The sequence below is a fragment of the Myxine glutinosa genome, chromosome 12 (assembly GCF_964187855.1).
Source record: "Myxine glutinosa chromosome 12, kmMyxGlut1.1, whole genome shotgun sequence".
NCBI lineage: Eukaryota > Metazoa > Chordata > Myxini > Myxiniformes > Myxinidae > Myxine > Myxine glutinosa.
This window is the reverse complement of record NC_136272.1, coordinates 2,855,976-2,871,456: the sequence shown is the minus strand read 5'-3', so window position 1 is coordinate 2,871,456 and position 15,481 is coordinate 2,855,976. Positions and strand designations below refer to the sequence as shown.

Here is a 15,481-nt window from a genome sequence, read left to right as displayed (position 1 = left end):
CAAGGGAGATATTGGTTATTTCTTATATGTGGAAATAGGAAATGTTTATGTGATTTTTGGAGAAGGATAAATTAAACTGGAATCAGAAAAGCGCAGGTATCAGTTTAGATTTTGAGATGCCATGTGGGACTCAGTCTGCTGGGGAAAATTGGCAGGGAATAATGAGTATGTTATGGAGAGCATGTGTAGACAGGGCTTTAAAACAAGTGTTCAATTACATCCCCACATTAACGGCTCTCCAGATGTAGCAAGGGAGAATGGGAGTAAAAGTCAAAAATGATAGGCTGTCAACCGACTGGGTGTTTATTCAACGGCATGGCCGGGGCTTGTATTTGGCCGACTTGGGATGGCAGAATGCGTTGAATGAAGGCAAGAATGACATGTGATGCTGGCGTGTGCCATTTATGGGTGCTGAGTGTACATGACTGGTGGAGCGGGTGCGAGGATGCACGCTTGGATTAAAACATGTATTTAATTATCTGAGGATGTGTGCCGAGGTGCAGTGTGGATCAATTAAGGGAGAGGGCACTTCGACTTTGTACATCCGTAGACTTTGCCATGCGTGTGAAAGCGCAAGTCGATGATAATAATGTCTTGTCCAGCACAATATTTTCGCAACTATGGAATGTGCTCGAATTCCATGTTGGTGCAATGCGAGTGTGATTCCTGCCATGCATGCCGCGAGAGATACATTGTTTGTGATGGGACTGTGGCGAAAGGTTGGATAGCAATGTGTAGAATATAAGATGCGTCGGTACATTTGTGTTGATCGATGCGCCGAAAAAGAAGTTGGAGGCGCGTGATGGAGTTGCAGGTGCGGACCAAAGCGGTGTCCGCGGTGTTTACTGGGGGTCGAAAGTCACTCCCTCAGTGTCTGCAGACTTGTCGTTCGGCAGTGTCGAAAGACAGGTTCGATTGTCGGTCTGTCTGCTTGATTTTCGGGTCTCACTCTGAGTATATGGTATATACTCTGAGTATATGGTCGTTTTCTGTTTTGTGCTTTAATGGTGGTTGATTTGACTTCCCTGAAAGGGGGACAATAAATATTTGGTGTTAGCTGTTGTCATTTCGGATGTTTGCAGTTGTAATGTGGAGCCAGTCTGTCTGTCCGACTGGGTGTGTCTGACTGCGTCTGCAGATATGGATCAAGGAGGAGCAGTGTCTGCGGTGTCTGTTATGGTGTCGAATGTCATTCACTGTGTCTGCTGACATGTCGTGTGACTATGGTGACTATGATGGTGTGTCCTGGCAGGAAGAATCGTGGCAGCCTACAGATTTGAATGGAATGGCCTCTGTGAGACCATCCTGTTAGTACGTTGGGGGTTCGTCTGTCTGTCTGTCTGTTAATGGAAACTCAGAAAATTGAACTGGACTTCGACAGAAGGCAGGTGGGTGGTCACCTGCTGTGAATTGTGGTGGAACATTTGTGATGTCCCCTAATACGAGGGGACGAATTGGTTTGTAAATGTGTTGTGCAGGTACTTTCTCTGTAGGTAGCCAAATTCTACCTGGGGTAAGTCAAGGTGGAGGGGAGTTGTCTCTGATGCCTTGCTCCACAGGGCAGTACTATTGTTGTCAAGTCTCATGTAACCTTGGTTAACGTATATCTACGGACAAGAGCTGCACTTTATTTTAGTAAGTGACTGGGAAAGTTTGTTTTAAAAAGTGCCAGTGGAGTTGTTTAGAGTTATGGAGGTCACAGCTCGCTGGAACCTCTTTGTTTATGTTTGGCTGGCTTACACTGGCTAGTGTATGGGAAAAAGGGGGACTGAAAATGCTTTGAATTTGCAGCCTGGCGGACAAGAGCTGTGTTTGGGAAGGTTAGAATCCAGCATTTTGCAGCCCTGAGCAGAGGGGATTGCCCATTGGGCATGTTTAGAATTTAACAGAGTGGTGGAGGTCTGTGGAAATATGAATCCAATGTTTGATGTATACTGGTTGGTGTGCTCTGAGTTCGAAGGAAGATGATGCGATTATTTCAGATTTATCATAGTTAAGTTTGAGGAAGTTGATTTGAAGCCAGGATTTATTTCAGTGATGCAGTCCGTCAGGATAGAGTTGAGCAGTGGATTTGTGTCTGTCAGAGGTAGGATTTGAACCAAGAAAGGGCGGTGCCGGTAATGTTAAAGGTACGATTCCAGGGAGGGCTATTCGGGTACTTTGAAGTGATTTACATCGGAATGCATCTCTTGGAGGACTCCCGCTGTTCAAGGGAGGAAAGGTGTGAAATAGTGACGTCACCCTCGCTGGAAATGTGGTTGGGAATGGCAGGATTGACGCGAGAGTCACAGTGGGTGAAAAAATTGACCAACATGAGAATTAGGTCTATTTCAATAAATAGATCAGGTTATTTTATTTTTATTATTTGTTTATTGGGCAGCTATTGGGCCAGAGGCTAAAACAGGTGTCTGCAACAGGTGCATGGGATGCTAAGAGAGATATTAGAGGACATTGGATTAACTTTAAATTGAAATGAAAATTGAACAGGTGGATTAGGAAAATGGGTTTGTTAAAATAATCGTGGCATCTGTGGGATGCAACAATTTTGTGCCAGAATAGTGTATGGGGAACCGTCGTCTGGGAAGCGTCGTTAAATGGCAGTAGGTTTAAACAGGTATTGAAAGGGTTCGTGCAATGTCATTTTGGGCACCACTCGACACAAGAGTGGTAGAGAGCTGAAGTGAATTCTGCCAATATGGTGCAATAGGGTGACAACTGAGTTTTGTTTGGAAAACTATTTGTTTGCAATCTTGGTTCGTACATAAGCTGGCAAAGAGATTATGCCAGTCTGAGGGAGTTTGTGTCCTTTGGATGGGAGCTGGAGCCTTGTAGGGTTGGGGCTTGTGGCTCGCCATTGTCTGTCTGCCAGTTATGGTGGGCAGAGGGAAGAGGGAGTGATACTGCTCTGGCCTCTTGCTTGGCAGAATTGAGTATTGCTGGTTCTACCCCTGTTCAAAATTGAGCTCTCGAGAGCTGATTAACATTAGGATGCATCTCTCAAGGGACCCCTGGGTGGTCTCGAGAGCTGAGGTGTGAAATATGATGATTTTGTCTTGTGGACACTTTGTGAGTGGCTAGACACGCGCCTGAAAGGGGAAATTGTATTCATAACTCATGTGGGTTGTGTCTGAAGGAAAGGTTTGGGAGGAAGTGTGAAGAAGGTCGTGGAAAGTGCAAAGATGATTGGATTGGAAAGTCGACTCAGATGGATTATTTGTCAATGACAGGTGACTGCAGGAATTGTTGAGGAAGTAGAGGAAAAGGTTGTAAAATGTTAATGGAAAAGACAGGAAATAAAGGAAAGTGGTTAGTTATGGACTGTTGTTTTTGAGATAAGAAGGTGATACAAGGGGTTGGCTTGCACTGGGGGGGACCAATGAATGTAAAGTTGTGAATTTCGTTTAATAATGTTGCGTTAGATTGCTACATGCAGAATGACCCCAATCGAGGAGGTGATTGGGGACTGGTGAAGATTGGATCACGGCTCTGCAGACCAGGTGAACAAACTCCACCAGGTATGTGGGAATCACATCAATTGAATTATTGCTCAAAGGGAGGTGATAGAGCAAAATGAAGAAAATTGTCATGGGGACCGCAAGGCTAACCCCCGCTCTTGCAGGGAAATGGCTTTGGGAGGATAGTTGTTGTTGTTTTGGTAGACTCTAGGACTAGGTTCTAAAACCTAAGGCAAAATGCATAGGAAGGTAAAGTTGGTGATTGCGGATGGAGATTAGCTAGAGAACTTGGAGACGATTTCGTTATTTTTCAGATAATTTTTCCAGTGGGTTTATACTGGTGTGAAATTCGCGTATCTAGGAAGGAAGGGAAAAAATGTCCAGGTATTGATAGGATAACAGTGAAATTTTGAAGGGGAGAATACCGATTATTTCCATTGACCAAATGGGGGGGAAATGGTTGGTAAATCATGTATTATTAGATGTAGGGAAGATGATTAAAAGGAAGGTATTTTCGGAAATTGGTGAAAGTAAATATGGCATTTGAATTTCCAGACACGACACAGGAAATGCGGCTATGAATAAGCCAACCATCTGAGAGATAAGGTAACGAAATGCCAATTGGTGGGACGGGGGGCTAGGAATTTGATCATGGTGTGTGTAAGAAAGTATTTTTCAGGATGGACGATGAAGAAACCGCCGCCGGAAGACCATGATCTTGACCACAGAGGCCGTCGACCTGAATGGGTCCTACAACAAGGCAGATGTGACCGGCGCTTCAGAAGATTGTATTGATTTTTGTGATGACTGTGATACTTGTGTGGTAAACCCCTTGCGTGTACTGGCTAACGCCTCTTATGTATTACAAGCTCACAGCTGTACACCCCCTTCCGACCCAACTATGGATCTGATTGCGACGCTGGGTCTGGCAGTCGAGGGACCCGACATGGATATCCTAGACCCGCAAGCCGACCAGGCGTCCATGGGAGACTTTGACATAAAGGAAGTCCCTCTCTTTGCTTCAAATGTTTCGGATCTCTTTGCTTCAAGTGATTCGGATTTTAACGCTCTGTACCCTGACCAGGAACATGAGACACAAGATACTGACAACATTATGTATTCCCCAGAACAGCAGCACGTGAGAGATCTCATGGGCATGATCGTTGATTAACTTCGAAGATCTGCAAGGACCGCATCTGCAAAGGGTGGGGGGAGCAAGTTCCGCAGGGGAGGTTGCTGGCCCCCTGGCGGAGCAGAACCTCATCTGGACCAGACGCCTTCGTTGTGGATCCGAAACGTTAATGGACTTTCATGTTCTGAGCCTTCATGTTCCAAACACGCACAACATGACACCTTTCAAACATGCATGCAAGGTACTTTATGTGCGTGGCATGCCCTTGGAGGACACACATACAACACTCAATAAAGCCCGATGTGGCCACATATAACACTATTCTCTTTTGCTTTGCAAATAAAGCCGATGTGGCCTGGTCTCTGTGATACGTAGTCTCATAGAGACCAAATGGGGGAATGTCGAGATCATGCCTTTTATTGTGCCTTATGTAATTGTGGTTTGCATTTAATAATGGTTGCTTTGTGAAAAGGATTAAGCTTACTATGTTCCCTCTTGTTTTGAACTATGTTTTATTGTCCAACTGTGCCAAAAAATGTAGAAAGATAGTGAAACTGCTTGCTCTGTTAGACCCCCTAGTGAAAACGCGTCTGTCTGTCCTTGACCAAAAGCCAACATGGAAGATAAGTTTTGAGAATGTCACAGTGCTCTTTCTCCCTCCCGCATCTTGCCCTTTGCTCATGCCAAAGAAGATAGGACAAGGGTGGGGGTACTGGTCAACGTTTCCCCCATTGTGTATTATACTGCTGAAACTTGCCAAAATTAGCGGAGATTTTTATCACACTCTGCAAGTATATAAGGAAGTTCTTTCTGTAAGGAACTCAGGAGTGTATGTGGCCATGCTGTTCATTTGTGAATGGTATGACTCTTACACCCTCCACAGCGCTGTGATATTGGTTCATCATTAAATCTTATCTCTTGAACTCAAGGTGTGGAACATGGTTCTATTCTCGACATGTGTATGTATGTGTGTGTGTGTATGTTTATGTGTGTGTGTGTGTGTGTGTGTGTGTGTGTGTGTGTGTGTGTGTGTGTGTGTGTGTTTGTGTGTACATGTGTGTTTGTATGTTTTTGTGTGTATGTTTTTGAGTGTGTGTGTTTATGCGTGTGTTTGTGTGTACATGTGTGTGTGTACGTTTATGTGTGTGTATGTTTGTGTGTTCATCTTGCCCAACTCAGAAGGGTGCCAGGCCGAGTCAAAGCACATATTATCATTTAACGGCACGGCGTGCTCCCATGCACACACATCATGACACTCAGTGTGCGCACACACTCACGTGTATATGTACCACACCTCGTCTTTCTTCTGTGCACAACCACGATTCAAGAATGAATGCGACTGCAAGTGCTAAATCATTCGGATCATTGTGATGTAGCGTTGCAGCGAAGTTGAGGCCTTTGATTGAAACCCCAGTTTGTGATGATACCAATATGAATGATACTTTTTGGTGAGGGTTTAAAAGCAATTAAACTGTTAAAACTTTTATTTGTGTTGGGAAAACAAATTCCATCACAAGTGTGAGGTAGAACAAACGAACAGTGCAAATCATTTCCTTTTTTTTCTAAATCTAAATATATCTATCACTTCACATTGTGTAAAAGTGCAAGGCAGTCAATAATAACTGAAATTTCGTTGCAAGAGAACATTGTTCCTATGAACGACCACAACCTCCACAACTGGCTTTTCATTAACATGCCAGAAAAAGGTGGCAGGTAAATAGAAAAAAAAACGTGAAACATTTTCAACAGACAAATGACACATGCAGACAATGAATTCAGAAAGGCTGCATCAATGTCCGACAATAAATGCTCTGATGGACCTGTGTTTCATCATGAGCACAACATGCGTGCGCTGCTCTGATGGACCTGTGTTTCATCATGAGCACAACATGCGTGCGCTGCTCTGATGGACCTGTGTTTCATCATGAGCACAACATGCGTGCGCTGCTCTGATGGACCTGTGTTTCATCATGAGCACAACATGCATGTGCTGCTCCGATGGACCTGTGTTTCATCATGAGCACAACATGCGTGTGCTGCTCTGATGGACCTGCGTTTCATCATGAGCACAACATGCGTGTGCTGCTCTGATGGACCTGCGTTTCATCATGAGCACAACATGCGTGCGCTGCTCTGATGGACCTGCGTTTCATCATGAGCACAACATGCATGTGCTGCTCCGATGGACCTGTGTTTCATCATGAGCACAACATGCATGTGCTGCTCCGATGGACCTGTGTTTCATCATGAGCACAACATGTGTGCGCTGCTCTGATGGACCTGCGTTTCATCATGAGCACAACATGCGTGTGCTGCTCTGATGGACCTGCGTTTCATCATGAGCACAACATGCATGTGCTGCTCCGATGGACCTGTGTTTCATCATGAGCACAACATGTGTGTGCTGCTCTGATGGACCTGTGTTTCATCATGAGCACAACATGCATGTGCTGCTCCGATGGACCTGTGTTTCATCATGAGCACAACATGCGTGTGCTGCTCTGATGGACCTGTGTTTCATAATGAGCACAACATGCGTGTGCTGCTCGGTTTGATATTATCAACAAGAGCTTAAAATCCGATGATGTGCAGAACACCAGACAAAATGGCTGATACACATGGAATCCCCCAACGAACAACAACCACTGTGCATGTTGTAGCAGTAAGGCCTGCAACTACCAACCTTTGAACTACAAGCCCTTCTACATCATCAAAACTGCAGTAAAGGTGTGTTGTAAAAGGTTAGGATTTGAAGGAGGTGAGGTAGTTGGAGGGGTCGTTGTTTACATATAAAGTGTAAATTGTGATACTTCCCTTCGTCGTCTTCCCTCCATGTTTCCTTCCAACCTGCCCTTCCATTTTATTGCACTTCGCCAAACTCCATTATTACCTTCCCTTTCCTTTTTTAGATTCATCGCAATCCCCACAACCGACACCATCTCTGACCCATTAGAAACAACATACAATGTAAACCTGGGAATGTGCGACGTGAAACATTCTCCACCAAGACCTTGATAAAGGTCTTGCAACTCATTAAATGCTACAATTGTTCCATCAAATGAAACCATTATTTGACACAAGGTGCGCTTAAACGACATGAACATGGGAAAGGGGCGGGGGGGGGGGGGGGGAGAATAACCTGAACATGGGAATGGGGGGGGGGGGGTGGAACATTTGAGAGAAAGAAAACTGATCCTAGGGTTTCTTATCAGACACAGGAGTATTTGGCATGGGAGGCTTCTTGCTTCCTGGGGTGGTGCTGCGTGGAGGCCGGAATGGTCTCTGCATACCGACTGTGGCCGTTGTTGTTAGTGTTGTCAAAGGTGGTGGTGAAGGAATCCGATTCAGCAAACTCAGGCTTTTCTTGCAGCGTAACTAAGAAGCACACACATTTGTTTTTGGGAAGTACAGTTTCAGGCGCCATTAATCGAGTATTTTCACAAGTAGAAGTTTACTTATCGTATCCTGAGTTGCCATGACAAACCAACGAGACAATATTGAACTGTAATTATTGCTCACCAGACCAGACCAGACAGAGGAGGGGGATTAACCCCTCCATGAAGCTCAATTATATCAGCCAATTGGGTTTCTAATAGACAATGTGACCTCGTGTTGATTCACCCAAAAAGAGATCGTTTGGAGGTTCGAATCAAAATCCTCAATACATCCACCTTCGGCCTTCAGGTGGATGTGAACCCACAACCTCTGGGACGTCAGTCCAAAGTCTTCCATGGACTATCATGACTAAACTTGTTTTGTATGCAGAGTCAAAGCTCATGAAAAAGCTGGGACACAGAATACAAAACAAAAGGAGCAGCAGCAGAAAGTGTGGGGGACACCAACAGCGGGTCCCAGGGACAAAATAGACGGACACCGACAAGCAAGGGACAATATGAATGAATGAGTGGTAGCGGAAAATGCAGGGGCTGTACAAGATGGAGACAGACATATGAATGAGTGGCAGCGGAAAATGCAGGGGCTGGACAAGATGGAGACAGACATATGAATGAGTGGTAGTGGAAAATGCAGGGGCTGGACAAGATGGAGACAGACATATGAATGAGTGGCAGCGGAAAATGCAGGGGCTGGACAAAATGGAGACAGACATATGAATGAGTGGTAGCGGAAAATGCAAGGGCTGAACAAGATGGAGACAGACATATGAATGAGTGGTAGTGGAAAATGCAGGGGCTGGACAAGATGAAGACAGACATATGAATGAGTGGTAGTGGAAAATGCAGGGGCTGGACAAGATGAAGACATACATATGAATGAGTGGTAGCGGAAAATGCAGGGGCTGGACAAGATGGAGACAGACATATGAATGAGTGGTAGTAGAAAATGCAGGGGCTGGACAAGATGGAGACAGACATATGAATGAGTGGTAGCGGAAAATGCAGGGGCTGGACAAGATGGAGACAGACATATGAATGAGTGGTAGCAGAAAATGCAGGGGCTGGACAAGATGGAGACAGACATATGAATGAGTGGTAGCGGAAAATGCAGGGGCTGAACAAGATGGAGACAGACATATGAATGAGTGGTAGCAGAAAATGCAGGGGCTGGACAAGATGGAGACAGACATATGAATGAGTGGTAGTGGAAAATGCAGCGGCTGGACAAGATGGAGACAGACATATGAATGAGTGGCAGCAGAAAATGCAGGGGCTGGACAAGATGAAGACATACATATGAATGAGTGGTAGTGGAAAATGCAGGGGCTGGACAAGATGGAGACAGACATATGAATGAGTGGCAGCGGAAAATGCAGGGGCTGGACAAGATGGAGACAGACATATGAATGAGTGGTCGCGGAAAATGCAGGGGCTGGACAAGATGGAGACATACATATGAATGAGTGGTAGCGGAAAATGCAGGGGCTGGACAAGATGGAGACATACATATGAATGAGTGGTAGCGGAAAATGCAGGGGCTGGACAAGATGGAGACAGACAAAACTCTCAGGAAGGAAAAAAAAAAATGGAAATTTCGGGGTGTTTGATGGGAATAGAAAAGATCATGGCTTAATTATTTTTTAATGTGTAAAATGGATCAGGATCAAAAAGGCCACCTGGCCCCCTTTGACCAAGTCAAGTGCACAAACCCCACCACCTGGAAGGTGAAGCAACAGCATCTTTAGCCCAGTTGTTGCACTTTAAATTGAAATTGTTATTTGCTAACTCAGGTGATAGTTTCACAGCAAAACAAGGTGACGGGATTGCCGATACAGTGGTTCAGAGATGTACATCCAATCAATCCTCGGTGAAGGTGTTTTAAATCACCACTTTAGCAAACACCAAGTAAACAATGTGAAAATGATACCTGTTTGGCATTCCCATGTAAACACTCAGCACATGAGATAAGTTCCCACCCAGAAATTGTGGGGATCTGTCGAACGTCCACTCACCACCTTGTATTTCATGCTAACGTACAACGATGTTGTCCTTGTATTAGATATGACAGGTGTACAAACTTCTCTACGAGCCCAGATTCATTTTCAGGTTGTCCGTCCGTCCGTCCGTCCATCCGTGATAGGTTTTCGTTACCGCGATAACTTGAGAACGGCTGAAGGGATCTTAGTCAAACTTGGTGCAGGTATGAATAATGAGGTAAAGATGAAACGATTCCATTTTGGGGTCACAAGATGTAAAGGCCAAAGGTCAGAGGTCATGTAAGTGATAACTTGTGAACCAGTGATGGCATTCTGACCAAATTTGGTTCAATTATGAATAATGATGTAAAGATTAACTCATTAGACTTTGGGGTCAAGACGTCAAAGGTCAAAGGTCAAAGTCTGTAATAGGCCTATAAATTGAGAATGGCTAAAGGGATCTAATTCAAACTTGGTACAATTATGTAGAATGATGTAAAGATTAACTGATTCGATTTTGGGGGCAAGACGTCAAAGGTCAAAGTCTGTAATCGGTCTATAACTTGAGAACGGCTAAAGGGATCTAATTCAAACTTGGTACAGGTATGTATAATGATGTAAAGATTACCTGATTGATCTCGGGACCCAAAAATCTAAAGGCTAAAGGTCAGAGGTCATGTCAGGTAAAAATGTGATATCTTGAGAACAGCTGAAGGGATTTAAAGCAAACTTGGTACAAGTATTATAATGATGTAATAATGTGGGCGGAGGCATATCGGTCGACATCGTGATGTCAAAGAGTGCTGCTCTAGTTACCTTCGCAAAAGCGGAAGGTTATCTTTTGATCGCTGTGTATTTATTTGTATGTCTGTGTGTGTGTGTGTATGTTATTCGCATAACTCAAAAAGTATTCAACCGAATTGCATGAAATTTGGTGGGATGATTGGTTATTATACGGGACACATTTGATTAGATTTTGGGAGCAATCGGGTCAAAGATCAAGGTCAAGGTCACGAAAAGGTCAAAATCGTATTTTTGTTGTTCTGTTCCCTACACTCCCATGCCAAGTACAGAACAGTAGCTGCGGCGAAGGTATGCGCTCTACCGAGTGCCCGTTCTAGTTTAAATTGCTTCACTATAATGTTCTTCAGATATTAAGCTGCTTCCTGATTTGGTTTGCATGTCTTACATCAATATTTTTTCTTTAATGATGAAGACTTGCGTTGCAAACCCTGCACTTGTCATAAACAGCAGCATCGGACAGCCACTTGAAACAGCTTTATTACTCCCGCCAGGGAGTAATGCATTCACTCGTGTCCGTGTGTGTGTGTTTGTGAACAAGATATCTGGAAAAGTTCGGAACGGATTTGGATGAAAGTTGGTGGGATGATTGCCCTTGGGATAAGGAAGAATTGATTAGTTTTTGGTGAAGCTCAGGATATTATTCCCGATCCAGGAATTTTTTGAAGGCTTTTTTTACCATTGGAAGATAGGGCTCATTTTTTAAAATCATTATCTTCTATATATTCTATATTTAACATTGTGATATGAAAATAGTTTTCATATTTGTTGTAAATGTAGTTTAAACTCGTGGTTATGCGTTAGAGCGGTGTATTTTTTTTAGCAGCGTCGTCTTCAATGTTCATATTTTTTTTCTAATAAAGACATATTCTGTCATTTTAAAACTACCAAAGTGTGTATTAGGTTTCCCCGTTTCATAAAATGTATAGTTTGATACGTATAATGCTTTAAAAGTTTTTTTTTTTTTTTTTTTTAACCTGAGAAGAGATATCAACATTTAGCTCAGCGATTGTCATTCGCGGTGTCAGTATTTGATGAACTTATAAAGACTTAGTTCCAGATTTGTCAATGGCTGAGGTATATTAACAAACGAATAAAACAGATTTGGCAAAATTCCAACTTTTTTTTTAAAGATCGCATATTCACCCAGGGGTTGTGAGAGGCTGAAGAAGAAGAAACCTCGCATGGGCTTCCCAGACCAAATAAATAATTCTGGTTTTGGCACTGCGATTTTCAGGTTTATTACTCCCGCCAGGGAGTAATGCATTCACTCGTGCCCGTCCGTGTGTGTGTTCGTGTGTTTGTGAACAAGATATCTGGAAAAGTTCTGAACGGATTTGGATGAAAGTTGGTGGAATGATTGCCCTTGGGATAAGGAAGAATTGATTAGTTTTTGGTCAAACTCAGGATATTATTCCGGATCCAGGATTTTTTTTGGGGAATTTTTTTGGGAAAGATTTTTTCTGTTTGACTGCATTAAAGCTTTTATTCTTATTCTTAAATGATGTTTTTCTCCTCCAATTCCAAGATATATCAAAATAAATTCTCTGACAGTAAGGGCCTGCTTTCTTTTTCATTTATTGTTTTGGGGAGAAGGGATGTTAAACAAAACGTATTATTCCAACTAAACCCACGGCGGGAGTATGCGCTCTACTGAGTGGCGTTCTAGTTCGTTAATTTAATGTGAAAATGAAAATGCAATTTGAAAAAAAAAGGAGAAGAACATTTCAGATTTCATTTGAAACAAACAACTGCAATATCAGATCATTTATAATCGATGTATATAAATGTGATCAGGCTCTGTGCAAGTGCTAAGAATCTGTAGTTTTACTTCTATCAAAATGTTCAAAAGATGCTTTTGCAGCAGAAGATATTTCTACTTCAATAAAAATCCTCAGAGGTGAATTGCAGCCACCTACCTTGTCCTTCATAACAAAAGGTGTGTTTGGAGAGTTTGTTGTCTCGGGTGTACAAGGACGCAGCAAAGTACCACTTGGCCTTTGGGTGACTGCTGTGGTGTTGACTGTTTGAATTTGTTTCTGCAGACCACGATGAAGAGATCCCGAAGGCCTCCCAATATTTAATAACTTAAACAGTTTGTCTGAAGCAGCTTGGATGAAAGTGTCAACATCCTGGAAAAGGAGAAAGGAAAATGTCAATAGCAGGTCCACTGTTAACATGCAACAATGTCTTTAATATATAACCCCAAGTGGTGTCATGTCCCGGTGTGTACCCTGGTTAGAATAGGTACACCGTATCCCTGCGTGTCGTAAGAGGCGACTAAGACGGTTGTCGTCAGGAAGGGCATCCGGCCATAAAAAAAAAAAACCATTGCCTCAAAAAGAGAACCATGACAATTACAACTACATATGGGCAGGGTACAGCCCGAAGTGGAGATCGGTTTCTGAGGTTTGGGACATGGAATGTAGGGACAATGACAGGGAGATCAGGAGAAGTGGTGGAAGTATTGGTCAGACGAAGAGTGGACATATGTTGTGTGCAAGAGACGAGATGGAAGGGAAGTGGTGTGAGAATGGTGAAGGGTAGGCAGGGACAGAAATACAAGTTTGTGTGGCAATGGTGCCCGGAGAGCGTGAATGGTGTTGGTGTCCTGTTTTCTGAGGAGTTTGTAGACAGTGTAGTGAGTGTGACTAGAGTGAGTGATAGTTTGATGATGGTGAAAATGATGATTGGAAAGCTCTTGGTGAACATCATCTTGGGATATGCTCTGCAGGTTGGTCGAAGCGATGAAGAGAAGGACATACATGTTCTGGTGTGCTATAGAGAAGCTGATGGAAAACGTGAAAGATGAGGAAGTTGTTGTGGTAGGAGGAGACCTAAATGGACATGTGGGAAGGAGTATGGGCGGTTTTGAGGGAGTTCATGGGGGTTACGGATATGGTGTGAGAAATGGAGAAGGTGAAAGGATTTTGGAGTTTGCTGATGGAGCTGATTTGTTCATTTGTAATACTCAGTTCCAGAAAGAGATTAATAAGCTTGTTACATACACGTCAGGTGGGTCGACGACAACCGTTGACTACCTGATGGTGCGTAGGCAAGATAGGGGGCACCTCCAGGACACAAAGGTGATACAGGGGGAGGAGGTTGTTTCACAGCACCACTTGGTTGTCTGCGACATAAGGGTGAAAGGTGCGAGGAGAGCTCGGCGGGTGAAGTACCAACCGAGAATGAAGGTGTGGAGGTTGAAAGAGGTGACCGTGAGGGAGGCATTAAAAGAGAGGCTGAGTAGGGTAGAGGATGATGTGGTTGAGCTTGAACGTGGTTGGATGTCAATGAAAGATAGTCTGTTGGGAGCCGTTGGTGAGGTATGTGGATGGACAAAAGGACCACCGAGGCACTCGGAAACATGGTGGTGGGATGAGGAAGTTGGAAAGAGGATTGACGAGAAGAGGAAGAAGTTCAAGGAGTGGCAGAAGGCGAGGGTACGGGAGCAGAACCAGCAGAGCATGAAAGTTAGAAGGCTGCAAAGAAAGAGGTAGCAAAGGCGCAGGAGGCATGTAGGAAAATGTTCAGAGAAAGCTTGGATTCGGAAGAGGGTCAGAGAGCGGTATTCAGGATTGCAAAGCAGATAGCGAAAGAGAGGTGTGATGTGATGGGGGTGAGTTGCTTGAAGGATGAAGTGGGACAAATCGTTGTGGACCCAGATGGAATTAAAGGAAGATGGAAAAGATATATGGAAATGCTGTTGAATACAGAGAATGAATGGGATGGCAACATAGAGAGTAACCCAGTTTTAGGACCGGCAGAGAAGAAAACTGAGAAGGAAGTTGAGGAAGCGATAAAAGCAATGAAGAGTAGAAAAGCGGGAGGGCCGACGGGAATTGTGGGAGACATGTTGAAGGCAGCAGGAAGTTGGGGTGTGAAGAGAATGACAGAGATCTGTAATCTGGTGGTGAAAGAAGGCCGCCTTCCAGTGGATTGGGAACTGAGTACCCTCGTCCCTCTATACAAGGGGAAAGGTGACCCTCTGGAGTGTGGCTCGTACCGAGCAATAAAGTTATTGGAACATGGAATGAAGGTATTGGAAAGGGTGTTGGAGAGGAGGATAAGGAAGAAGGTGAAGATCGACGAAATGCAGTTTGGATTTATGCCAGCAAGAGGAACGACAGACGCGCTCTTTATTGTGAGGCAGTTGCAGGAGAAGTACATTGAAAAGAGGAAGAAGTTGTTTCTTGGGTTTGTTGGTCTGGAGAAAGCATTCGATAGGGTTCCACGCGAAGTATTGACATGGGCATTGAGGAAGTTAGGAGTGGAGGAATGGTTGATCAGAGTGGTGATGGCAATGTACAAAAGAGCGTGCATAGCTGTAAGGACGAAGGACGGGAACAGTGGTGAGTTTGAGGTGAAGGTGGGAGTGCATCAGGGGTCGGTACTAAGTCCACTACTATTTGTAGCTGTGATGGAGGTGCTGGCTCAGAACGTAAACGAGGGTTTACCGTGGGAGTTGTTGAATGCAGATGATCTGGTGTTGATTGCGGAAAGTATGGATGGACTGAAGGAAAAGATGAACAAGTGGAAGGAATGTATGGAGACAAAAGGTCTGAAGGTCAATATAGGAAAGACGAAGGTGATGGCAAGTGGTAAAGCATGTGGTGAGGTGGAAAGAACTGGGAAGTGGCCATGTGCTGTGTGCAGGAAGGGTGTCGGAGTGAACTCCATTCAATGTACAATGTGCGCTGAGTGGGTTCGTCAAAAATGTAG

At 44.1% G+C, this 15,481-nt stretch overlaps 1 protein-coding gene and 1 long non-coding RNA gene across 4 annotated transcripts in view; one reads left to right on the top strand and one right to left on the bottom strand.

Moving 5' to 3' along the window:
* Window positions 1-1,429: 1,429 nt before the first annotated feature.
* LOC137415081 (uncharacterized) lies at window positions 1,430-5,490 on the top strand. Its single transcript, XR_010981999.2, has 3 exons — window positions 1,430-3,515; window positions 4,011-4,061; window positions 4,325-5,490. It is a non-coding gene; the product is annotated as an uncharacterized LOC137415081 (long non-coding RNA).
* A 563-nt stretch (window positions 5,491-6,053) lies between these two features.
* The window catches only part of BRCA2 (BRCA2 DNA repair associated), a 165,166-nt gene continuing 155,738 nt past the window's right edge, over window positions 6,054-15,481 (bottom strand). For all 3 annotated transcript variants that reach the window (XM_068133413.2, XM_078766408.1, XM_078766409.1), the window contains exons 22-23: window positions 12,679-12,891; window positions 6,054-7,962 (exon numbers count right to left, since the gene is read on the bottom strand). In XM_068133413.2, the coding sequence (XP_067989514.2) occupies window positions 7,783-7,962; window positions 12,679-12,891 (393 nt within the window). In that variant the 3' untranslated portion in view covers window positions 6,054-7,782. The remainder of the gene's footprint in view (window positions 7,963-12,678; window positions 12,892-15,481) is intronic.